This window comes from Saccopteryx leptura, chromosome 1 (genome assembly GCF_036850995.1).
Source record: "Saccopteryx leptura isolate mSacLep1 chromosome 1, mSacLep1_pri_phased_curated, whole genome shotgun sequence".
Lineage (NCBI taxonomy): Eukaryota > Metazoa > Chordata > Mammalia > Chiroptera > Emballonuridae > Saccopteryx > Saccopteryx leptura.
This window is the reverse complement of record NC_089503.1, coordinates 193,678,640-193,705,106: the sequence shown is the minus strand read 5'-3', so window position 1 is coordinate 193,705,106 and position 26,467 is coordinate 193,678,640. Positions and strand designations below refer to the sequence as shown.

At 44.2% G+C, this 26,467-nt stretch overlaps 1 protein-coding gene across 1 annotated transcript in view; it reads right to left on the bottom strand.

Annotated features, from left to right (window-relative positions):
• Positions 1 to 1,961: 1,961 nt before the first annotated feature.
• ACTN2 (actinin alpha 2) overlaps positions 1,962 to 26,467 on the bottom strand; it is a 106,935-nt gene continuing 82,429 nt past the window's right edge. Inside the window, exons 10-21 of the mRNA XM_066383709.1 lie at positions 26,086 to 26,316; positions 23,724 to 23,871; positions 21,565 to 21,715; positions 17,591 to 17,699; positions 15,369 to 15,509; positions 12,957 to 13,139; positions 11,844 to 11,978; positions 10,857 to 11,036; positions 10,101 to 10,247; positions 7,336 to 7,401; positions 6,014 to 6,172; positions 1,962 to 4,308 (exon numbers count right to left, since the gene is read on the bottom strand). Of these exons, the coding sequence (XP_066239806.1) occupies positions 4,150 to 4,308; positions 6,014 to 6,172; positions 7,336 to 7,401; positions 10,101 to 10,247; positions 10,857 to 11,036; positions 11,844 to 11,978; positions 12,957 to 13,139; positions 15,369 to 15,509; positions 17,591 to 17,699; positions 21,565 to 21,715; positions 23,724 to 23,871; positions 26,086 to 26,316 (1,809 nt within the window). The 3' untranslated portion in view covers positions 1,962 to 4,149. The remainder of the gene's footprint in view (positions 4,309 to 6,013; positions 6,173 to 7,335; positions 7,402 to 10,100; positions 10,248 to 10,856; positions 11,037 to 11,843; positions 11,979 to 12,956; positions 13,140 to 15,368; positions 15,510 to 17,590; positions 17,700 to 21,564; positions 21,716 to 23,723; positions 23,872 to 26,085; positions 26,317 to 26,467) is intronic.

Below are 26,467 nucleotides of genomic sequence, written 5' to 3'. Positions count from 1 at the left end.
AGGTTTACTTTTGAAAACTCGAGTTTATTTTTGTATTATTCATTTATTACTGTATTATTTATATGTATATTGTATTATTTGTGTAAATAATGAAGGCTGGCAATTTCAGCACTTACGAGATTATACCTAAGTGCATTTTGCCATTCTTTTTTGTTTGACTTTAGAGAGGAAGAGGGAGAGAAACATCATTCTGCTCTTGCATGTGCCCTGACCAGTGATCAAACTGGCAACCTTTGTGTATCCAGATGATGCTCCAACCAACTGAGCTATCCAGCCAGGCTGATTTGTGACATTCTTTTGAGATAAGAAAGCTGTTGTCATAATCATAGCCTGAATGTTTTTCCATATGAATAACTGTAAACCTACTTTTGCCCTCCCTTGTATTTATATACTGCTCCCAAAAATTAGGGGATATTTCAAAATGAATATGAGGCAATAAAATATCCCGATTTTTGTGAACAGTGTATAATCTTTCTCCGTCTCTGGTAGCTGGCCTTGTGAAACACATCATGCATTTACTGTACGTCTGCCACTTTGGATTCTTGGAAGCCCCCAAGCATGGACAAGGACTTGCAGGTATGGCTTGGAGGACCTCTCCCACCCCAAGCATTTCTTCTGCCCCTCTGTCTCCCAATCGGGAAGTCTGAACTCCAGAGGAGATACATGGGAAAGACTTCCAGACCTGGGGATCCTTGGTGAGGGCTTCTGGACAAGTCACATCCACCTCCAGCTTCCACCTTAATAAAAATGACAGTCTGTCAGTTGCTTAACTACTGAGTTATTAATTAACGAATCCAAAAGAGAAAGAAATCTTGCCTCCTATGCGGCTTCCACCTGAAATACAAAGATGCCCCAGACAGGACGGTACAGTCCCTGCGTAGGTGCTGGATGTGTGAGAAGCTCATGGACACAGTTGGGCACACTCAGTGCCTTCTTGTCAAATAATCCAGGGAAACCGGGGGAATTTGTCAGACTGGTAACAATTAGCAATGTCTTAAAATACAAGTTTTGGACTTGGTATCATTTAGATTTGTTTCCTTTCACTTCAAGGCTGCAGAGAATGCATGTCCAGCTTCTTATTTCATGAATATACAGGAATCAGGGACACAGCAGGAAATACTAAGCCACATGTACTCATCTGAGACCAAGTCACTGCTGGGACTTCTATGTGACAAACCAGATGGCACCAACCTTTGCCTGATTGTTCACATCCCAGCCTGTCCAGTGAGAACTTCTCTAATTCTTTTACACTTTGATCAGTAATGACCCTTTCCTTTACCTTTAATCCAGTGGTTTTCAACTGAGGGTTACTAGAATCCTCCACGGACCTTTGAGGAAATAAAAATAAATATCTAGGTCTTAACTCAGACCTTCACACCTGAAATTTGGGTTAGGGCTGGGTATGCACACATTTTTAAAATACCTAGTAGGGATGCTGGAGTGATCTCCTAGGTAAAAATTACTTCCTAATCCATTCCTCCCAAGTCCACTCATCACTCACCTCCAATTGAGTCATCTTTAACTCCTCATCCCAAATTTACTCTCTACCCAACAAGCAAGTCTCTAATTCTAAAATCTTTTTTTTTATCGATTTGAGAGAGAGAGAGACTGGAGAGAGAAGGAAACATTGACATAAGTTGTTCCACTTATTTATGCCTTCATTGGTTGATTCTTATATGTGCCAATGTGCCCTGGCTAGGGATCAAACCCACAACTTTGGCATATAGGGACGACACTCCAACTAATTGAGCTACCCAGCCAATGTTAGTCTCTAATTCTTTAAGGAAGGCAAAAAGTAACCCAAGTGAGAGTTTTTAAATATAATGGAAGTTTTAAGTGAGGAAGTTTGTGGTTAACAAAGAAACTGGCTATTCCTTGAAAAAATAAGCATGGATTCTTTTTCTTTTATAAATTAAGTTTAATTTATAATTCAGCTTCAGAAATAAAAATAACCTCTAAAATGAGAGTATAAACATGTTTATTAAGCATTCTTCCAAATTTATCTTCTTTCTTCATTTATTAGCAGATAGTCTTGATCTATTCTCTTGCCTAAATATTGTAAAGAAATTAAAATCTTAGGTAGAGCTACCTGTACCCATCGTAAAACACCACAAGTCCCTTTAGTGGCCTCAAAGGCAGAGTGACTTCCCAGTTTTTCCTTAATGTTTATGGCTGGAATATAGCACCTGCTTGAAATAAAACAAAGAGTCAAATATTTCCTCTAAACCAGTGGTCCCCAACCTTTTTTGGGCCACAGACCGGTTTAATGTCAGAAAATATTTTCACGGACCAGCCTTTAGGGTGGGACGGATAAATGTATCACGTGACCGAGAAAAGCGTCAAGAGTGAGTCTTAGACAGATGTAACAGAGGGAATCTGGTCATTTTTTAAAAATAAAACATCATACAGACTTAAATATAAATAAAACGGAAATAATGTAAGTTATTTATTCTTTCTCTGCAGACCGGTACCAAATGGCCCACGGACCGGTACTGGTCCGCGGCCCGGGGGTTGGGGACCACTGCTCTAAACATTACCCCAAGTGTTTGGCATTAAACACAAGGACTTGGTTATTTCAGGAATTTGCTAACTACCAACTACTTAATAAAATGAAGCAAATCAAATGAAATTGATAAAGATTGAAGTTTCTAAATGGGCCAATGTAGTAAAAGTATGAAACTGCCAGACAGTGATGAATGGAAAGTATCACATTCCAGCTGTTGGTGGAAATCCATAAAAACCTGAGAAAACAGACTGTGGCAACAGGTACATTACTGCTTTTTTAGTAACACTTGAATCACTGTTTGCAACTGTGTTTGTTTATAATCCATTTCCTGGTCATTAAGGACTCAGATATAAACAGAATTCCTGCTTTATTCTCTAAAAGCTGTCAACAAGATGGAAAACCAGGGGGGGGGGGGAGTTACAGCATATGGCAGCTCAAGCATTAGAACAAATGAATATTCACAAGGTCAGACAATGCCTGGAGCATATATAGCATCCTCTGTAATGGACTTCAGGTGTGGACAGAGCAGACTCAGAGCTTCAGAGCTCAGAGGATCAGAAGATTGGCATCCAGTCACAGTGGGGAGCACAGGCTGAGTGCTGACAAAGACATCTAATCATTCCTACTACACAAAATGAACTCATCCAAAATATATAAAGGTGTGCACTGTGAGACCTTACCAGTACTGCTGCTAAGAATGAGTTCTTCCTTACTAACTCCTTCTCCTGACCAGGTCAGAAAACCAAAGGCATAAAGAAGTTTGGCCTGGTGAGCTATAAAGGGTGCCAGTTTCTGATTCATCTCCTGTTACCAACTATTACTACGGATACCTGTTTATTTAAACACAGAGTGCCTATCTACAGTCATTTCTTGAGAACCTGTACAAACAAGCTTTAGGAAAAGCTTAGAAACCTGGAATCAATACATCATCCTAAAAAATTCATTTCACCTAATGATTACATCTTCCTCTCCTGTAATCAGAATGACTTCTGTGTTTCCTGAGGTCTCTACTTTGGAGGATAAGTAAGGCATTGGAATCCACTACTGGACTGCATAACCCTAAACAATAAAGAGCTGACCATAATCTCTATTTTAAAATGTTTAAGTATTATAGACATTTTGAGTAGTCTGGTTCTATTCCCTGGAAGTTCCATCTCACAATATTAAAGTCAACTAAAGAGACTATATAGTACCATTTATACTTAAACATTGCTAATCTTTGGATAAGCAAGAAAGTAAAACACTAATATCCCAAATATATTCCCCTAGTGATAATCACAAAAGCATATTGGATACAAGAATACTTTTGAAAATATCAAACATTTACCAATTTTTTTTCCTGGTCTTAAATCTTAGGTATTTTGGAATTTCTCATTTTTTACACTTCTGTCCCTAGATCCCCCTAATTTCATACTACTCAAGTAATTTGCTTTGTTTTATTAAAAAAAAAAAAAAATCTGATCTTTCAGGGCATTTAACTAACAATTCAGAAATAAAGAAACCTATCTATGAAGCACACTATGTCATAAACTGTAGAACCTGAACTTCAGCCGTGTTACACTGCGGGGCCATTACTGAGCTGCAACAACTTCCCCTGTCCCGCGCTGTCACGGAGTCTGCGGAAGTCCTGGCCCGCCGGACACTCACAGATCGCTCTCGCCGTAGAGCGCGGAGGAGAAGGCGGCATAGTCCAGGGCGCCCGGCACTGCGCCGGGCCCCTTGTAGGCCGGCATGCGGCCCAGGCAGTATTGCGCCTGGTCTGGGGGCAGCTCGCGCCGCAGCTCCTCCGCTAGGATGTATGGCTGCAAGAGATGGGTTGGCAAGTCAGCGGGGAAAACCCTGCCGCAGGCCTGTTCATACTGACAGATGTTGACGTTTGTTCAATTTAAATAGGATTAAAGGCAGGCAGTCTAAGCAGCTTGGGACCAAACAACCAGAAGGCAAGGGTACTCCTAAGGCCACACCTTAGGAGTGCCGTCTTCCAGCCAGGGAGCATTGCCACCAACATTTCTCAAACTGAACCACAGGGCCAGTGATAAACGCTGCGATCTCAAGGTCACTGCGGAAAGGTACAGGGATAGTTGGTTTACTTTACTGACTGAGATGGTTGTTTAACATCATCGATATAGTTTGTTTTTAATATATGAGATTTATGCTTTAGAAAATGAAGTTATTTTCCTACTTAGCTTATTAAAACACTAGAAACATACTGCCACTACAGAAAACCTCTTTCTAAAATAAAAATGACGTTTAAAAATGGAGCCTATTTTTCTTTAATGTCACATGTCCATTAGGAAATAGGATAATTCTGGTAAAATAGACAGGCTGCTAAGACTTAAAATAAATGAACAGCAAATATCATGCTATATTTATAAAGGGGTTTGGGGGCTTAGATGAGCCATGGCTTATTACCTCCTATCCAGATGGACTCTATCCCCTCCACCCCTTCCCCATGATAAAGGATTCATTTTAAAATAAACATTACTGCCTGTCCAGGCGGTGGTGCAGTGGATAGAATGTCGGACTGGGATGTGGAGGACCCAGGTTCGAGACCCTGAGGTCACCAGCTTGAGCGCGGGCTCATCTGGTTTGAGCAAAGCTCACCAGCTTGGACCCAAGGTCACTGGCTTGAGCAAGGGGTTACTCCGTCTGCTGAAGGCCCGTGGTCAAGGCACATATGAGAAAGCAATCAATGAACAACTAAAGTGTCACAATGTGCAATGAAAAACTAATGATTGATGCTTCTCGTCTGTCTGCATTCCTGTCTGTCTGTCCCTGTCTATCCTTCTCTGTGTCTGTGTAAAAAAAAAAAAATCTAAAATAAACATTACTGTTTTTATAATAGGTCATCTTGTCTGATGTTTTAAGGTAATAACATGGTCCTGCTATTGTGTTTCATTACCCTGCCTTCCCTTTCTTCAAAGCTAGAATACAGGGTAAAAGAATCATATCCAAAATTGAATTTATACCTACTGTGTTATTGTTTTGTTTAGAGGATGAGATTTAAAAATTCTGGACTTGCAATTAAACTCCCACTTAATTACTAGACTATACATAATGAAAAGCTTGCCCATTTTTTTCAACTACTGGACAGCTATATTTAACTTTGTTCCAGTGTGTAAGCACAAAGTTAGGATCTTGATCCTTAAGAGAAGGTCCCCGTTCCATAACATCTGAATTGTGTAGTTTCTTCTGAGTCTTATCTACCAATTCAGAATATAAAATGGGGTTGAACCAGTAAAACAAACACAAAAAATCTACAGAACACACACTTTTGGTTTCTGCCATAAACTCACTGAAGCCCAAGCACAAATGGCAGGAACAGAATATCTGTGTTTTTTCTGTTCTGGGCAAACCACCGTTTACCTGCTACCTTCTGAATTCAATGCCAATGTGGTACAACCTGGACTAGTATCAAGCGGTTTTTACTTGTGATGCTGTTTCTGTTCTTATTAAAATAATGTAGCAGACTACTGCAAAAGCAGGAGAAAATGTGTTTATGCAGACCTTATCAGAGGCCAGGATTCGGAAGGAGGCGATGACTTGCTCAGCAGTGTCAGTGTCAGCTGTCTCTCTGGTCATGAAGTCGATGAAGGACTGGAAGGTGACGGTGCCCTGTCCATTGGGATCTACCAGGGTCATGATGCGGGCAAATTCGGCTTCACCCTGTACAAAGGTTGCAAAGAAACCTTTATTTCAATAGCACACACTTAAGGACAGAGCAATTCTCCTGCTCTTACCTCTGGCTGCAAGTCCCTTTGCACGTAAAAACTTAACTATTCCTGCATTCCCTTTCAATCTTTGGAACAAATCCCCTTACAGTGACCTAGGGTTACTCCATCCAATGACTAACAGCTGCTGTGGCTTCAAGCCAAAGGCTCCTGACTGTCAGAATGCCTTCCTCCCTGGGACCCATCCCTCAGGCCTGAACACAAGAAGAGGAACTCAGAAGAAAATTGGGCCTTCTCCAAATGACAGCTGAGAAGGGGAACATGCTAAACAGAGGGCAATTCAGAAGCTGGCACTCAGGACTTCTACTTTCAAAGTCTGGGAGGAATCAAGGCAGCTCGTGTTGAAAATACAGAGAAGGTGAGTGGCACTATCACAGCTCGCAGGGAAATATAAGGCTTTTTCGTTCATTTTTACCTTAAATAGTAGAGGAAAAAGCACTTAAAAATCACCAGGATAGCCTGAACGGATGGTGGCACAGTGGATAGAGTGTCGGACTGGGATGCAGAGGACCCAGGTTCGAGACCCTGAGCTCGCCGGCTTGAACGCGGGCTCATCTGTTTTGAGCAAGGCTCACCAGCTTGAGCCCAGTGTCGCTGGCTCACTCAGTCTGCTGGAGCCCCTGGTCAAGGCATGTATGAGAAAGCAATCAACGAACAACTAAAGTGCCACAATGAAGACTTGATGCTTCTCATCTCTCTCCCTTCCTGTCTGTCCCTCTCTCTGACTGTCACAAAATAAAAAAATAAAATTAAAAGAAATCATCAGGATAATAAAAGCCACTGGTGTGTGCACTTTAAATGTGTGAATTATATAGTATGAGAATTATATCTTAATAAAGCTATTAAAAATCACCAGGAAAGCTTATGTGCTCTTCCTTCACTAGAAAAATGTCTGACCAATTACTGAATAAAAAATATGTTCTGGTTTGTGAAATTACTTTTACATAGTAGCAGGCAACCTTCAAAAATATTTCCTATTTAATTAAAATGGACCAATCTCAAATGTGCTACTTGTCCTTGAAGACAGTCACCTCCTATAACATATATCCAAGTTCAATAAAATATCAAATGTTAGTGAAATCTCCACTCCTGCCTTACCAGATCATAGCCCATGGAAATCAAGCAGGCTCTGAAATCCTCATGATCCATCAGGCCGTTCTTCCTCTGCCAACAAATACAAACAGAGAAGCTGCACATTAGAGGCAAATGAGTAACTCTATTTGACCCAGGGAACAAAACCCAGTAAGAGAGGGCACACCTGGAGCTTTGCCAAGGAGACGGTAAAGGTCACCACCGACTTAAGAAGGCAACAGCAACACAGGGATGGTACAAAATGATTTCTTAAAAACGGGGAAGGGAAGGTGGACAACAGACAAAAAACGAAACGAGACCACACATTCAAGAAAGCAATGGAAGGAAGTACCCAGTGCCATTGAAAATGACCTAGTCAGCAGCTGACTACTGCCACCCACTAACAACAAAGCACACCCCACTACCACTCTCAGGCCCTGAGAAAACTTGACCCCAGCACAAATCTTGAGAGGGTCTACACAGAGCAGAGGCTGGTGGACGATAGCCCTCACAGCGGGAAGAGCAAGCATCAGCCCAGATACCACTGAGATGGGTGTCCCCCTCAGGCCCTAGATGTGATGTGGAGTACAGGTTGTGCTGAGGATCCCCTTGAGAGCTCGGGAGGACAGCTAAGGGGCAAGCATTGATAGAAAAATACAGAAAACACTTTTATTATTGGCCAAGCCAATTATCAAATAGAGGTTATTTCCTGGTGTTTTCATAGTCCCAAAAGCTAATGTCAGAGGTTCTTTTTTTTTCTATGAATGTCTGTTCTCACACCTACACGATTGGTCCTCAGACACCCCGCCCTCTCTGCAGCAGCCTCCAAAGTGATGACTCTGCTATGGACACTTCCGGCTGAATTTCTCAGGGGCCCTTCTCTGGCTTCTTGCCTCTCTTCAATAGGGTGAATTCCCTAAGATTTGGGCCTTCTCTCTTCTCACTCTCTAGACACTCCCTTGCCAGGGATGAACACTGGGTTCTGGCCCTGAAGTCCAGACGGGATGCCGCACTGCCCAGGACACCTCCAATTCAATAGCACCACTTCTCTTGTGTTCTCCAGGCTTGGAATTTCCAGGTCCTTTTTTCCTTTCCCTTTCCCTCAGCCCCCATATCCTGCCTCTAAATGATGGCAGGTTTCTGCCTTGACTGACCTCAGTCTGTTCTCTTTTTCTCATTCCCACCACTGCTGTCCTCAGCCCGAAAGTTTGCATTTCTCTTCCCTCACATCTGACTGACCCCTTCTCCCTTTCTCTCCCCTCCTCCATCCCTCCCTCCAGCCCTTCTGCCCAGGGCTTCCAGGCACAGTCTTCTGAAGCCATCACCCATTCTACCTATGCTCTACACCTTCAGGACCCTTAGACTACAGGCTCCGGGCCTCCGCCCTCCTGTCTTCCCTTTGTATCCCGGACACCTCTGCCAACAACTTCCAGCAAACTCTGTTTCCCTCTAACACCATATCCTTAACATTTAATTCAAACAAATGTTCACACTCGACAGGTTCTGCATCAGCCTCCTTTGGACTTGTTGCAAAGGACAGTCTCATTCTCTTGGATTCAAATGAAGGTGGGTTTTCCCTGTGACATGGCCCAAATGAGTGAGAGCAGTCCAACAAGCCCAGACAGGTTTGTGCAGGAACAAGGATCCATTACTTCCCCCTACGGAAACCAGGATGTCAATGAATGAAGTCAGGCAGTACTGTCGCACGATTCTGCACAAAGAAGCTGAAACCAGGCCAACATCCATCTCCATCACTGCATGTAATTCTTGATTTAGGCCTCAGCTCCTTGATCAGAAGTCTGCTCTCGGTGCCACTTAATGGGCCTGCATCTGGCTGGCCCTGCACATAAGCATTTTTTTTTTTTGCACATAAGCATCTTAAGAACCATTTATTGATATTTATAAATCATAAACAGGTCCCAAGTAAAGTAATGGAATTTCCTTTTTAAGGGATCTTTATCAAATGGAATGTAGCCTTTATGATAAGCAAACTAGGAATGTTTTTTATAAAGAATTGCTTTTACTCAATAATATTGAAATCAAAATAGGCTTAACTATTAATATGCTTTTATGATGTAAATGATCAACATTTTGTTGGTTCATTTCCTTAAAACATTTCAAAAGTCAGTTTTGTTAATTAAAAAATAAAATAAAGTTTTGTGTGTCAAAAGAACAGGTTAAATTTCTATCAGGTACTTCACCTAAATAGTTGCTTACAAAAAGTACTTCCCAGGTTTGTATTTAAGTCCTTAGAAAGGGACCTATATCCAACAATCACATTTTGTTATGGCTACACATTCACTGAGAACAAATCTAGCTTTCCTGCCAAGTACATAGACATTCACTAAGTCACTTGCACAGAACAGCGCACAGTCCTAGACTCCCTTCACCTGGACAACATCAGAGCTTCACCCACTTCACTGTGGTGGCTATTTTCCTTTGGCATTAACCATCCCCTGTTCCTAGAACCTTCCTAGAGCATTAAGAGTTAAACTAGGTATGAGCCAGGTTGCTCAGTGGGTAGAGAAGTGCCCTAGTGTGCCAAGGGTATGGGTTCATTGCCAGATAAGGCACATACAAGAAGCAAACAAAAAATGCACAACTAGATGGACCTAGTGGAACAACAAGCTGATGTTTCTCTCTCTCCCTCTCCCTTCCCTTCTCTCTCTCTCTCGAATCAAAGGGAAAACAAAACAAAACATAAAAAGACTTAAACTAATAGCATGGACATTATCTTAAACATGTTTGAATGTCCCTGGTATTGCCTTTCAAAGAACTTGAGGGAGTGGTACCCGGTCAAAGTGGTTGAAGGAGGCTCTGAACTCGTTCATCTGCTCCTGAGTAATGCCCTTGGCATCTCTCGTCAGGATCTGTGTCTCCACCTCGTTGATGGTTCTGGCAATGGTCGTCAGCAACAGCTCCCAGCCGACACGAATGTGCTACCAGGAAAGAGGAACAATCAGCTCTAGGGGCTTCCAGCCCGTTAGGCCTGCCTCCACATCTTCCTGCTAGGAAAATCGACCCAAAGGGAGATAAGTAGCGATTACTATAGACCTCACTATACTGTTTTCCTCCACTTTTCCATCTTTTGCAATATTCTGTAGTGGTAAATACTCAGAAGCAAGGCCAGGATCCTAACAGCAACAAATAGTGCTGTAGATCCTACAGCACTTTGTAGATAAAATATATAGTACAGTACATTGCATCGTCTCTTTGTCACTAGAACTATCTATTTCCCAAGTAGCAGGAGAGGCCCAGGATTACATCTACTGGCTCCCAGGGAGATCAAATTTGTCAAGCTAGTAGGAATGAGACTTCTGGTCCTCCCTCTGAAGCAGTGCGATGAATCCCTGAGTGATGCTGCTGCCAACAACTGTGCAGGGCTTTCTGGGTTCGCAAGCCTCTTTACAAGAGGACAGGAAAGGCTTACAGATCCCTGCCTTCTGCACTTGCAGAACTTAACAGGAACAACCAGACAAGTGTGGGGGTAAACACCCTGAGTGAGATGATCACAACCAGAACCTGCGTCACTGGTGTGTGGTGACTACCTCCATGGTGTAGTTTGTGTGCTTGTTGTCAAAGACCAGGGCCTCCTGGATGAGCTGGTGGTCCCCCTCCAGCTTGTCGATGTTGCTCTTGTAGTTGATGATGTTGTGCTCGTACTGCTTCAGCTGGTTCATCTGGTCCTCCAGGGCCCCGGTGATCTGGATGGAGCTCCGTGCAATCTCCTGGCGCACAAGCATAGGGAGAGACACAGGTGAGTGGGCAGCAACGCGCCCACTCCATTTCAGAGGCTGCGTGGGCAGCAGCCAGTATCACCCGACTTTCTCAAAGTGGGAAACAGGGAAGTACCACAGAATGACACTAACTCTAATTCTGGTCCACCTAGAAAGTGAGGAAAAACTGACTATGGTCAAGAGAAGCAAAGCAAGAAGGGTAAGAAACAGGTCCCTTCAGCTTCGGGGTCATGAAGGCGCCTTCTGGCTGCATGTGCTGGAAGAGCCACGCCAGCTGCTGTGCGTGGATCAGGACGCTACAGTCGCATCCGTGGAAGAATCCCTTACAGCTGAGATGCTCTCCTCTTTCAGAAAAAAAGTTAACATTTTATCACCAAAAGGGAGGGTGGGAGAAAAATAACTGGGCCAATATATGTCTCTTGGTTGTTCTTGGTGATAAAATAAACCCAGAAATCAGTGTTGTTCAAAGATCACTCTGACTTAAAGTTCTAAAAATGTAAAGTATCTGTGACTCTTCACATGTCCTCAAGGAAAAACAGTTTAAAATTCAGGTCCTGCAGATGCTAAAACTAAGAAAAGACCCAACATCATTTTTAACAACAAACATGAATAGATGGCAGCAAACACAGCCTCATCCCCATGAGTGTGTCCCATTGATGCCCATCCCCGTGATGCCCATGGCACACAGGCTACAGAAGCCTGGGCCAACCAGAAGCTACAGCATAGAGGTACCACCGTTGCATCAGCTCAGGAACTAATTTCAAAGCTGTGACAAGCTCTCCCGGGGCATCAACTTACCTCCATCTTGTTCTGGATCCAGGGCCCGATGGCGTTGGCCTGTGCAGCAAACTGGCGCCGCAGGCGCTCATTGGCATGCTGGCGGGCCAGCTCCTCCTGCAGAGACTGATCCCGGATAGGCACCAGCTGCTTTACCTGCCAGAGCCCAAGGGCAACAAGGGTGAGAGGCCAGCTCTGGTCCAATGGGACTGACCAAGAGTTCAAATAATGGTCCAAGGGGTGGGGATGGCAGCTGAGGGGAACAGGGAAGAAGGGGAGTGAGAGTCCCAATTCAGGAAGAGCTCATTCTAGCTTTGACTGCCACCCAGTGCCACACAGTGCCATCCAGTCCCTGTTCAGACTGGGTAGGCCTACATTAGGGGCAGTGGGCTGGGCAGGTGTGCATTGGGGACAGTGGGCAGTGGGCTGGGCAGGTGTGCGTTAGGGACAGTGTGCAGTGGGCAGGGCAGGTGTGTGTTAGGGACACTGACATTCTCTCAGCTGCAGCTCTAACCCCACTCTGGGGTCCAGAGTGCAGAGGATTTGTGAACCTGAATGAGGGAAAACTACATCTTTATTTCCACTGTTTCTAATTGAAAGCACTTCCTTCAATTATAAATGTGGTCAGTAGGTCCACTGTAGGATTTAGCAGTACTGTGACTTTATCACAATAGCAATCACAGAGAGTCTTGTTAACATTAGTGATTGCCTGCCCCTCAAAATATCCCTACTTCAGCATCATTAGATGTGTTGGATCTTGCTTTAAATGTGTTAGGAAAAAAGCACCTACATTAGTACACTCCAACATTTAAAAAAAGATTTTAATAATTACATTTTAATATAATTTCTTTCTGTTATAACCTTAGGTATTTGAATTTACAAATATTATTATCAGAAGGGCATACTGATTTTGCCAACATTTATAAGATTTTCCTTAAGGAAAATCATTTCTACTTTCCTTAAAAACCACATAAGTTGCTGAATGGCATTTAAGAATTTCACATATTTTTTCTGTGAAATTTAGGGTAGGTGATGCAAAATCAGGCAGTCACTCTAAGTACTCCAGGTTTTATCTTGGCCTTCAACCTCAGCTTCATGAAGGCCTGGCCCCACGCCCACCCCTCCATCACCCACCTTGTCCCACTTATTCCGGAGCTCGTCCATGGTGACTGTGCTGTAGGGGTTGCTGGAGCTGATCCTGATGTTGTAGCTCTGGATCACCTTCTCCACCTCATTCTGGATGGCCATGATGGACTGCCGCTCACCATCCGCCTCCGGCAGTGTGGCCTTGAACTGCTCGTGGGCAGTGATCAGACTCTAACCAGAGACACAAGCGGGGAAACTGATCTTACTTCATGTGAATTTCAGTCTTCTGTGTTTCTCTCTTCACACACATGAAATGCCTTTATAACTGCAGGAATCTCTGGAGGAAAATAAATCTGAATGTTTCAGAAAAGCTATTTTGTGCACAAAAGTAAAATTTCTTGAAATTGAAAAAAGATATCATGATGACTGATGGCTATAAATTCAGTCTTCAAAAAACAATGTTTATTTTTTTTAAAAGATCATATTTGCTTTCATCATTTTTGATCCTCAGCTCTTGTTTACGCCTTCCTCTCCAATGAGGAGCAGAATTTAACTTTGTTGCCCTTTCTCATGACAGATTTACCTTTAAATTCAACAAAAGAACTCAACATTTGCTGCCTTTACACCTAAAGACCACCAGGAAGTACATTCCTTACTCCTTAAAAAAAAGAAAAGGCCACAGAAAACAACTCTTTTCCTTAAGGCTTTATATGTATAACCTCCATCTATCAAACTGATCATTTGGCCCTAACTTGTGAGGCAGCAGTCCCTCAGTTCAGTCATGTGTACCACCCTCTGTACAAGTGGAAGGCACATGGACCCCCTTCTAGTGCAAAGCTAACCTTCACTTTAGGTGCTGCCACAGACCAGATGCCAGCAAACCTTCCACTAAACAAAGAAATGACCTCATGTGTTGACCATGGCTCCCCAGATATATTAGAAGGCTCACTTATTACAAACATAAATGATTTTAGGTTGCTAATCTCTGATAAGAGTGCATGCAAGAAACACCATCAAAGCCTCTTCCAGAAGACAAATGCAATGGTCAATGAGGTAATTTCTTTCCCCTTTTACTCAGATGCAAACCTTTCTAGAATGTTCCTTGGTAGGGGGAAGTATGTTCAAATCTCAAACTTCAGTATTATTTTTTCCTTTTTTTTTAAGGTAAGAGAAGGGGAGATAGTGATGCAGACTCCCGCATATACCCCAACTGGGATCTACCCAGCAACCCCTTCTGGGGTCAATGCTCAAGTACCAAGCTATTTTTAGCACCTGAGGTTGACCCACTTGGACCAACCAACCTATCCTCAGTGCCCAGGGCTATGCTCGAACCAATCAAACCACTGGCTATGGAAGGGAAGAGGATGAGAAGGGCAGAGGAGAAGCAGATGGTTGCTTCTCCTGTGTGCCCTGACCGGGAATCAAACCCAAGACGTCCATACACACATACACTGGGAGGACTCTCTATCTACTGAGCCACTGGCCAGAGCCAGTATTTCTTTTACATTTGGATTCTTTTTGATGACCTATTTTACAGAAAAAAACCAATTTAATTAAAAGTGTTTTATCTTTATATTTAATTATACATCAAATTCACTGTCCTATGGTCTTTAAATAAATTGGATCCTAGCTGTTGAAGAATTATCTCACTCTAATATGACCTCTTAGCCATCTTGTTTATAACTTGAAATCCATAAGAAATGAAATGTAAAACATTTGTATTGTGGGCAGCAGAAGGATTGTGGGCTCTGATGCTTTATCATCTGGAAAAACTCAGTAGATTTTAATAAACAGCAATGTGCACACATTGTGCATTGTAGTTAACCTAGTAACCAATAAACTCGTAACTTCCAGTGAATAATTCCAAGAGCATTTATGTCTATTCTGCTCAATGATCCCACATTTTTTCAAAAAAGAACAAGCCCTTTTAGATATATTTGCCTGATGTTCATTTGTTTAACTTGGCAGCAAAGGGTGGAATGAACATTTATATTTTTAGTGAAAGAGGAGCGGGGGAAACAGATAGGGACAGACAGACAGGAAGGGAGATGAGAAACATCAATTCTTTGTTGTAGCACCTTAGCTGTTCATTGATTGTTTTCTCGCATGTGCCTTGTCAGAGGGGCTCCAGCAGAGTGAGTGACCCCTTGCTCAAGCCAATGACCTTAGACTCAAGCCAGCAACCTTGGGCTTCAAGCCAGTGACCATAGGGTCATGTCTATGATCCCACGCTCAAGCTAGATGAGCCCATGCTCAAACCAGCAACTTCCACGTTTTGAACGTGGGTACTCTGTGTCCCAGGCCAACGCTCTATCCACTGCGCCACAGTCTGGTCAGACTGGAATGCATATTTTAAAGCTAAGGCTGAAAGGGTAATGTGGGTTTTCTTAGTACTAAAATGAAACAAAAGAACTTCTCATTAAATGTTGAAGCTGACGGCAGAGTATAGAGGGTCCTCACCTGAATCTCCTCGATGCTGTGAACAATGAACATGTCTTGCAGGTCCTCCATGGCACCTTCCATCCAATTGTTGAAAGGAGCAGCTCTCTTGGCAAACTCCAGGTGCAGCTGATCAATGGTTTCTAGCAATTTCTCAGTTCTCTGAAGATTAAACAGAAGCAAGCATAATTATAGGTTAAATAATTTTTTTATTTTTTTTAAATTATTTTTATTTATTTATTCATTTTAGAGGAGAGAGAGAGAGAGAGAGAGAGAGAGAAGGGGGGAGGAGCAGGAAGCTTCAACTCCCATATGTGCCTTGACCAGGCAAGCCAGGGTTTTGAACCGGCAACCTCAGCATTCCAGATCGAGGCTTTATCCACTGCACCACCACAGGTCAGGCCATAGGTTAAATAATTTTTTTTTAAAAGTATTTGAAAATGTAAATATGTATTCCAGAGCATGACACTATTACCTGACATTTTGTTAATCACAATGCTTTTGGTATTAACATGTCTACACATAAGAATAACCACTATTCAAATAATCAGACTGAACCCTGCAGGTCTCTGAAGTGTCTTCTCAACCAAAGAAGGATTTAACAACATCCAAAGTGGCCTGATTTGAAAGTCCTTAGAGGATTCCACTACATGGCACCTTTTTGAAAACTGAGAAGCGACAGAGGATATATAATAATTTGCTTTGTAAGTTAGAGGATGTGATTCCCTAACTATACCAGGTAACAGAAAATGCAGGGCATCTTCCTCGTTTTAGTCAACACAGTGCAGAAAAGATGCCTTTCCCAAGTCACCCACCTCGTGAGACCGGAGGAACTACAGTTAAATGTTCTCTAAGCCTCATTCAGCATCTAACCCAGGTTTCTTCTTTGCCTTTCTAGGCAAATGAAAGCATAGGCTTCCAGCCAGAGTGATACCAAGCTTGTTTGACATGGCGCAGAGGATGGAGAGTGGACAGGGAAAGCCCCTAGTACCTACACGTCTTCCATGATTAGATACAATTTTTTTCCCTCCTGTTCTAAAACATATGAACTGTCTCTGATACATCCTACTCCTTCCTCTCTTTCAGCATTTGTTACTTTAGGTGAACAGGTTACAGCCATTTGACATCTAGGAAGCACGATACCATCTATTTTAAAATTTCCACAGACTGAGAGTGAACAGACTCAGAAAACTGGTCCCTGCTGCTTTCCTTCACATTGTTGGAGTCTTCCATGGTAAAGGATGGTTAGTACAGTTGTCCACCTTTATTTGCGGTTTCAATTTCCGCAGTTTCAGCTACCCACGGTCAACTGCCATCTGAAAATAATGAATGACGCCATCTGCTCCTGACCTCCAACCATCCATCAACATCGTCATCGCCCAATGATCCAAGACAAACCAAAGCGGGTGGTCCTTCTTTAAGGGTATTCTTAGAAGGTCAGTAGTAGTCTAACTACATCATTCACCTCATTTCATCTTATTACACAGGCACGTGTCATCTCGCACCCATCACAAGAGGGAGAGTACAGTAAGATATTTTGAGAGCGAGAGAGCATATTCGCATAAATTTTATTATACCGTAGTATATTGTTAAAATTGTCCTATTTTATTATTGTTGCCATTAAATCTATTCCTGTGCCTAATTATAAATTAAGCTTAATAACTATGTATGTGTAGGAAAAAACATAATATATATAGGGCGTGGTACTGTGTGGTTTCACGCCTCCTCTAGGGGTCCTGGTCTTACCCCTGTGGATCAGGGAGGAATGCTGTACAGTTTAAACAGCAGCCACTTCCTGCTTTTCACCCTCGTCTTATACAAAGCCAAATACATCTTGATTCTTTTCAAATCATTTCCCTTCCCTCCACATTTGTTGCTATTTCCCTTTGCACATCTCGAGTTAAATCCTTCCTGGTCCTGACTCGGTCACAGCTCAATTTACTCTTCTATAAGCCCTTTTGGAAAGTCACTGTAATCACTACTGGATATAAAATCGGTTTATACCATAATCCCATTACCCCTGGAACAAAGTTCCCAACATTCTGTTTCCCTCTTTTTCATACTTTTTCTCCTCTCTTTAGAGGCTCCTTTCATTGGATAATCTGTTTTGTTTTATACACATAATTCCATGGAAACACAAGAAATTAATAACAGGGACTTAATTAAAGAGCCTTTATTAAAAGGTTCATGTCATCATGTCACCTTGGGGGACCAAGACCCCCAAGGTGGCTTAAAGACCTCACCTCCAGGGCCTCTCTCCTCTTCTGCGTCTGCGTCCCCAGTCTGTCCCACTGGTCACAGATTTTCTGGCACCGATCATTGACATTCACAGCGTCATGATAGTCCAGCTCACTATTAGAAGTGAAAACAAGATTAGCTTTCCCAGATGATATAAGGAAAAGTGAACATGGATCCAAATAAATAGATTATATGTATACATATATTTTTAAATTTTTCCATTGATTTGAGAGAGAAAAAGAGAAGGGAAAGGAGTGGGGACAGGGAGAGAGAAAAAGAAAAGCATCAACGCATTGTTTCACAAAGTTTTTTCAGATAGTTGTGCACTCACTGATTGTTTCTCATATGTGCACTGACCAGGGATCAAACCTGCGACCTCAGCACACCACGGTGATACTTTATCCAGTGACTCACTTGGCCAGGGCTCAGATTATATATTAAAAAAAAAAGATCTGATAGAATTTGCAGATATTTCAGAGGTTTGTTCATCATCACCACTGCTGATAGATTACAGAAGAATTAGCAAAACTTTGCTGGTCAACAGATTTTGAAACAGAGAGTGACGCTGTCTTCCCGATGCCTCAGGCTAATGTCCTCCCTCCGACTTCTTGGCCAGGTCCCCAGAGAGCAGTATTTTTAAGTGGCAGTGTACCTGTAAGTGAAGCCAGCTATCTGACCAGAGGACACTCCTGTGCACCCTGCTGAAGCCACATTGACTGGAACATCAAAATGAGTCAATGGGGGGGGGGGGGTATCAGTTTGCACCCATGTGTTCTTGTGCCTCTCAAAGGGCACAGGGTCGCATGTGTCATGGCGGGATGAACATCCTGCCCAGAAGGAGCACTGAGACTCTAGCAGAAGGGATATCTAACGCCTGGCAGAACAGAGACCTTTCTCTTGTGGACAAAGAGGTTCTGACTTGTCTTACGTCATTCCTGTGACAGCAAGAACAATATGATTTCTCACTAATAATCTTCTTCTTCACCAGTCTGTCCATATGTCATAACTGGAGCTTTAGGAGGTGAATGTGAACAAATTCTCGACTACAAGGTGAACCTGGTATCTCTAGGGATAAAAAAAAGATTAAATACCATACAGAATTTAATCACTCTCTAGTTAGAATCGAAGTGGGGGCCTGACCTGTGGTGACGCAGTGGATAAAGCGTCGACCTGGAAATGCTGAGGTCGCCAGTTCAAAACCCTGGGCTTGCTGGGTCAAGGCACGTATGGGAGTTGATGATTCCAGCTCCTCCCCCCTCCTCTGTCTCTTTCTCTCTCCTCTCTAAAAATGAATTAAAAAAAAACAAAAAACAAAACAAAAAAAAAACTTGGCTGCGAAGTGGGACTCCCAGAGGGTTAAATCACCTTTAGGCGACTTCTTCAATGCAGTCCAGACAAGAGCATCTTCTCCTACCACATCCATCCTGGAACTTAACTTTAGCTCTTAACAAACCTTAATTGGTTTTAATAAGACCTTAAATTCAGACAATGGCTGTTCATTACTTGTTTTTATCCCCCTCTTAAAATAATATTACCATGTCCTTATTAAATGTTATTGTTTCTGTTACTGGATAGAGGAGATACATGTAACTGTGATCCGAGTGTTCTTCCAGGGGGTAAGAAGCTCCCTGTCCCCGAATTAAAGCTGTTTGGTCCTTAAGAGCAGCTTTCTACACACACATACACGTCATGGACTGAGAGGCACTGAGATGCCAGTGCTTATTGTTGTAACTAAAAAACCAAAACCAACTAAAACATACGGGCACTTTGCACAGCCTTGAGTGCAAAGTGAAAAGGCTACAGCTCTTCAAAATGCTAATATTAAAGAGAAAAGAAACTAAAACAAAATCCAAAACTGATGACTATGAAGACACAAATGCTTGGGGCTCACGGTTATATTTAGGACAAACATTTCCCTCTCTCTCTTTCTTTTTCTTCTTTCCGAGAGAGAAGAGGGGAGATAGACAGACTCTCGTATGCACCCCAATAGGGATCCACCCAGCTACCCCCATCTGGGGCTCTGCCCATCCTGGGGCCATGCTCACAACTGAGCTATTTTCAGCACCTGAGGTGGAGGCTCCATGGAGTCATTCTCAGCACCTGAGGCCAATGCGCTCAAACCAATTGAGCCATGGCTGCAGGGGAGGAAGAGAAAGAGGAAGAGGAAGAGAGAGAGGAAAAGAGAGAGAGAGAGGAGAGAGAGAGAAAGGGGAGGGGGAGGTATGGAGAAGCAGCTGGTCATTTCTCCTGTGTGCCCTGACTGTGAATCAAACCCAGGATGTCCATATGTTGGGCCAATGCTCTACCACTGAGCAAACTGGCCAGGGCCAACATTTCTCTCTCTTAACTCAGCATGTTAGTGCTACAGATGCTGCTTTCAAAGAGTTAGGACCTGCATAACTGGGTACACTATTTTATATGCACAGTTTGATTTATTATTATTTTAGGAAAGTTAAAAGGGTCAGGGTTATTAATAACATCAAGTTAAGCCCAGATTTAAATCGGTGTGTGGTTCCTTTCCTGAGAGTGTGAAGAAGAAACAGGCATTGACAATACCTGGAATAATAATAATAATAACGTTTACATTTTATGGGCAACACTTAAGACCATTTCAAATTACTTAACGGAGCTATTAGCAATGAATAGCTTGAGTTTTTTTCACCCACTTATTTCATTTGTGATTGTTAACAAGCAGCTGAACAACCAGCATTTAGGAAGCATAAGCCAGAGAGTGCAGAGGCCACAGACAGAGCACAGACTGCATATAACAACCACACACCCTGATTAAAAGCTTATTTGGGCCCTGTCCAGATAGTTTGATTGGTTAGAGCTTCATCTCAAAGCACGGAGGTTGCTGGTTCAATCCCCTGGCAGGGCACATACAGGCAGATTAGTGTTCTCATCTCTCTGATGCGCGTGTGCTAAAAATTAATCAATAATTTTTTTTTAATAAAAGAGCTTATTTGGGCTAAAAGATAGGATACTCTTAAAAGAGTCCACATCTGTTCATTAAGGAGTTTGCTCTCCTCAGAGGTGAGGAGCATAAGAGCTTTAAAATGCAATATATTAAAATAAATGTGTCGTCTGACCAGGCGGTGGTGTAGTAAATAGAGCGTTGGTCTGGTATGCTGAGAACCCAGGTTCGAAACCCTGAGGTCGCCGGCTTGAGCGTGGCATCATAGACATGACATCATGGTCACTGGTTTGAGCCCAAGGTCACTGGCTTGAGCAAGGGGTCACCGGCTCAGCTAGAGCCCCCTGGTCAAGGCACATATGAGAAAGCAATCAATGAACAACTAAGGTGCTGCAACTATGAGTTGATGCTTCTTGTCTCTCTCTCTTCCTGTCCATCCCTGTCTGTCCTTTCTCTATCTCACAAAAGTAAATAAATAAAAAACTTTTGTTATCACTATATGACAGGCTCTAAAAATATGCAACAATATCAGTAATTCTGATGAGGAATAGGGGCGCAATTTCTTATTTTCAAAAGGGGACAGGGGTGTTTAGAGAAACTCAGAGACACTGCAGGGAGGCCCCTTTCCCGGAGGACGGCCATAGTCGGAGGCTGCACCCTGCTCTGAGTGGGCACTTAGTGATGATAAGTAGAGCTGTACTGCCTCCGCCTTCAGAGATGAGGCAGTCACTTGACTGTTTTGGTTTCTGGACGCGCAGTGTGGATGCCCCCCCGCCCCCAAACACTTTTCCAAGCTGCGCTCTAGCGCCCCCTGCTGGCTTTTGGTCCTACCGCAGGCAGGCGCACTGCCTGCGTTGGGGCCAGGAGCTGACGGATAGGGGCACGCACGATCCTCCCACAACCAAAGAACCAAAGCCAAATGGGTTCATCTGTTTCAGAAGAGCAGGAAGAATTCCATCCCAGCCTCCCCCAGCTTTGCTCTCCCTAAATTCCACACAGGAAACGAAGGCCAGGGTCGTGCCCCTCCCTGTCCCCACACCCACGGGTGTCCGCAGCTGCATGTACTTGAGCTCCTGCGCGATGGCTGCGATCTGCTCCACACGGTCCTGGTGTGCTGCCAGGTCGCTCTCAAAGGCCTCGTGCTTCCGCAAGAGGGCCCGCACTTCGGTCAGCGACGCTGACTCGTAATCCTTCTGCAGCAAGATCTGTTCTTTGCCTGCAAAGGTTGTCACATGAGTAAGAATACTCCTATGTCACACGGCAGCTCCTTTGTGCCTGCAAAGTTCTCCATGATCATTAACCAGGGAAAGGGGGAAGAAAGCCACGACTGACCACGGAGCAGCACTGGCCTGGACTTAGGCTCTCCCTCTGGTAACGACGAAAGCCCATGTCCACAAGCAAAGGGGAAGACTGCTGGCTACATCTTTTTGTTTGTGTTTAGTGAGATTGAGAGATGGAGACAGACAGGAAGGGAAAGATATGAGAACTCATAGTCGCAGCACTTTAGTTATTCACTGATTGCTTTCTCAAACATGCCTTGATCTGGGGGCTCCAGCTGAGCCAGTGACCCCTTGCTCAAGCCAGAGACCATGAGGTCATGTGTATGATCCCGTGCTCAAGCCGGCAACCTTGGGGTTTCGAACCTGGGTTCTCAGCATCCAAGGCTGACATTCTAGCCATTGCATCACCACCTGGTTAGGCCTGGCTACAGTCTAAACAACAAACGTGCCTTGTTCACGATTCTGGTAACAAGGATGTGATTTTCCAGTGTGATGCTCAGTGAGTTAGTATTAGCTCACAGTCACCTGAGATCGTCAAAGGAAACACGTGAACTCTGCCTACCCACAGGTTCAACCTTTACCCCGTTCTTTTTGTTTGAAAGCTTTACCTTCTGTGGTTAAATGTAGCCTGTGGCTTTCTAACAAATTAGACAATTTTCTCTCTGAATCTCCACCTATTTCCCCACAAATATTTCTTAAAACAAGCAATAACTGTGGTTACAACTGGACCCACATTCATTCCTGGTTGGTGACCTTTAAGAATTTAATTCCGTGCCTGACCAGGTGGTGGCACAGTGGATAAAGCAACCTGGGACATAGAGGACCCAGGTTCAAAATCCAGAGGTCGATGGCTTGAACGTGGGCTCACCAGCTTGAGCGCGGGATTGTTGACTTTAGCATGGGATCATAGACATGACCCCATGGTCACTGGCTTGAGCAAGGAGACATTCGCTCTGCTGGAGCCCCCCAGTCAAGGCACATATGAGACAGCAATCACTGAACAACTAAGGTGCTACAATGAAGAATTGATGCTTCTCATATCTCTCCCTTCCTGTCTGTCTGTTCCTATCTGTCCCTCTTTCTGACTCTGTCTCTGTCAAAAAATAAAGAATTCTGCAAAGCTAGAAACAGAAAGCGGATGATCATACACCTAACAATGACAGCCTAGCACTTACTATGTGCCAATACTGATTTAAACACTTAATAAATATGAACTCATTACATCTTCATCAAAACCCTGTGAGGGCTGTCATTCCCACTGTGAAGAAGACTCCGAGGCACTGATTGGTAAAGAATTCAAAGGCACAGAGCTGAGAAGTGACAAAGCTGGGGATCCAACTGTCCAACTCCAGGTCCAGGTTTGTGTGAGTGTCTCATTTGCAGTCCTGATAGTCATACCATCATAAAGCAAAAGGGGACCACAGGACGAGGGCACCCCTTATTCTGCGATGGGAGACTGTTTTGTGCTAGCTCAGCACACAGCAGCCAGCAGGAACTATTAGGACCACGGTTCCTGGCTACAGGAACAGGAATGTGCAAAGTGAGAGAGGGAGATGAATCCGAGTAAAATGAAGATGTTAAGACTAGACAATGACACCTGCATTCTTCCTTTCCAAACAGATTCTCTAAGTGCAGAATTATGCTGCTTTGTGGCATTTAATAAACATCCTATTGGCAGAAGTAGGCTGTCTGATCCACAGGTAGGGAAGAACAGTGACGATAGAGTCAAGTAGAAAAAGCAGGAAGGAGAGGAGGCGGCCAGGCCTGTGCAGGCAAACGTGGGAAGAATACCAGTGCTGCTTTGTGAAAAATAACATTATCTGCTTGATTAGCGAATAAGAGGTTTAAGATGAGACAACAAAATGGAGAGAGGGTTGCCAGCATTAGGGAAGGAGTTAGTAGCTGCACCTGTGGCTCTGTCCCCAGTCCGGTCGAGTCGCTCACCGTAAGCCCAGGTCTCGTGTGTGGACGCCTTCTGCCGGAACTTCTCAGCCAGATGCTCCACGCGCTCCAGCCTCCGGATCTCATTCAGCAGCCACTCCTCATAGCCCTTTTCTGCTTGCTCTAGCCGCTGCCAGGCCCCAGCAATGTCCTGGGCATGCGAGAAAGCGCAGGCCTGGTGTTACACTCAGCCTCTCAGACACCCCTGTGAAACCCCTCACTACGCAGCTGGTGGTGTTTTCCCCTGCTTTCCTTCCCTTCTCTCCTCCATCCCCCAATAACCATTCAAATGTACCAGCTTCTAAATGTCTAATTGTTGCCAGGGCCTTTTAAAGCTAATATAGTTCTCATGAGCAAACAAATGCCTGCTGCTGCTCCATGTGGGGACTGAGGCTAATAAGCTTTAGTATTTTGGCCAGAAGATGAGCAAGCCTCAAGGTGACTCAGTTCAGAAGGACTTTGACTCAGTGAGTGTGCTCAGCCAGCCATCAACCATTTTCTACACATCACACACGTGCCAGGCGTCAGATTTTATATAACATAAGCGATACCTATCAAGTCCCTGTTCCTTGTGCAACCTTCCCAATGGTCAGGGAGAAAAACGTTCATTTCAGACAGTGATGTGCTGTGACAAAAAACAGCACAGGGTCAGGTGATGCTGAAAGCCCGTGGGGGGAAGGTCCTTCATGCAGGTTACTTAGAAAAGGCTCCTCCTCTTTGAGGAGGTGGCATTTGAGCCAAGATCTCAAGGGCAGAAAAGCCAGTTTTGTGCAGAAGGGGAGCCCCAGGAACAAACCGAAAGCCTGGCAGGACATGCTCACATGGGGAGTGAGGGACAGAGCAGCCAGGTAGGGAGGGGCCCAGTGTGTCAGGGCCAGGAAAATGGGTCTGCATCTTGTTCTAAATATTTTGGGAAGCTGCTGGAGGGTTCTGAGAAGGAGACATGCTCTAGATTGACATTTTGGGAAGATGGTGGTGGCTGCTGTGTAGAGAATGAATCTTAGGGACAAAAGAAAAAGAAGAGCCAGGGAGAGGGGTTCCTGCAGGGCCCCAGAAGAGAGGATGGTGGCCTGGCCAGGGGACAGCAACAGAGTGAAGAGCACAGATTTAACATGTGACCTAGAAGTGGAGTCAATGGGACCGGCTGAAGGACCAGATGCAGGAAAGTGACAGAAAGGTCAGTGGTGACACCTGGATTTGGGGCTTCAGCAACTTAGAGATGCTGCCCACTAAGAAAAAGAAAAGAACACTGCAGGGGACTCTTGGGTATGTTAGGTCTGAAACGCTTTTAAAGACATCTATGTGGAGCAGCAAAGCATGGAGCAGCAACTGGAAGGAGACATTGGTGAAGCAGGAAAAAAATGGCAAGTCTGAGGGCAGAAGGAGCATCAGGAGGGAGTCGATGGCGAACCAGCGCAGGCTACAGAGAACAGGAAACAAGTAACTACTGACTGGATTGTAAACATGGATGCTGTGACTTTGGTGAGAATGTCTCAGGGGAGGGAATGGAAGCCAGGTTACTGCAGGGTGAAGGTGAAAAGAGTAGAGGAGTGGGGAGGACCTAACACCAATCTCTTAGAGGCTTCTTTCTAGACGTTTCGTGTGAAGGGAGCGAAGAAGCAGGACACTCCATGGGGACATGAAGACAGGGAGGTCTTACTTTTCGTTTGGCTGGTTTAGAGGACTCTGGGCTAATTTGGTGGAGGGAGAGACTAATGATGCAAAGAGAGGGAGGTGAGTGAAGGGTTGAGCCCTCAAGAAGGTAGAATAAGGGTCCTAAGTCTGGGAACAGAGACCACTTGTTCCAGATGCTGGGAGACCTGGTGGGGACACATGGCCAGTTATGTGGAGGAAGGAGAGGACAAGGACCTTCATCTGGGTTTATTAAAGGCCCGCTGTCTGGGAGGCACCACACCAATGCAGAGAAGAGTCAAGAACTGCATGGTGATTGAGAGGAAATAGCAAGAATGAACTGGTTGGACCTGGCTGGTTAGCTCAGTCAGTTAAGAGCATCATCCCAAAACACTACAGTTGCAGGTTTGGTCCCTGGTCAGGGCACATACAGAAGGCAACCAGTAAATGCACAACTAAGTCAAACAACAGATGAATGCTTCCCTCTTCCTCCCTGTCTGTCTCTCTCCCTCCATTTCTCTGTCTCTCTAAAATAAATTAAAAAAAAAAAAAGAACAAAGTGGTTGCAGGGGTAAAGTTATGTTTATTAACTGAGAAGATGGGAGAAGTCAATGCACCACTCAGTGGCCCCCTGGGAAGAGGCCTTGTCACCGAAACCATCCTGCCCTCAGAGGGCATAAAGGCAGGCACTCTTCAACATCTGCCTCCAGAGGGTATGAGTATGGGCACTCACCGACACCATCTTGCCCTCAGAGGGCATGAAGGCGGGCCGGTTGCTGATCCGCAGCTTGGTCTGCAGTGTGTTGAAGTTGATCTCCAGCTGGCACTTCTCTTGCACCTTCGGTGGCTTGTGCTTCCGCCGATAGTCCCGGAAATCCTCCAGCTTCTTCTGCATGGCCTGCATGGTCTTCTCCGGGGTTCGGTTCTCCAGCCAGGGGATTGTGCGACGGATCCATTCCAGAAGCTGTTCCCAAAACACATAAATGCTTCTAAAAACCCCAGGGAGCTGCCCTGCTGAAAAAATATCTCACAATTTGGGATGGATTAACTTATTGTTCCTTAAACTATAGAAATACAATGCCCCGATTAAAAGAGAGAGGAAAGGCATCTCTGTT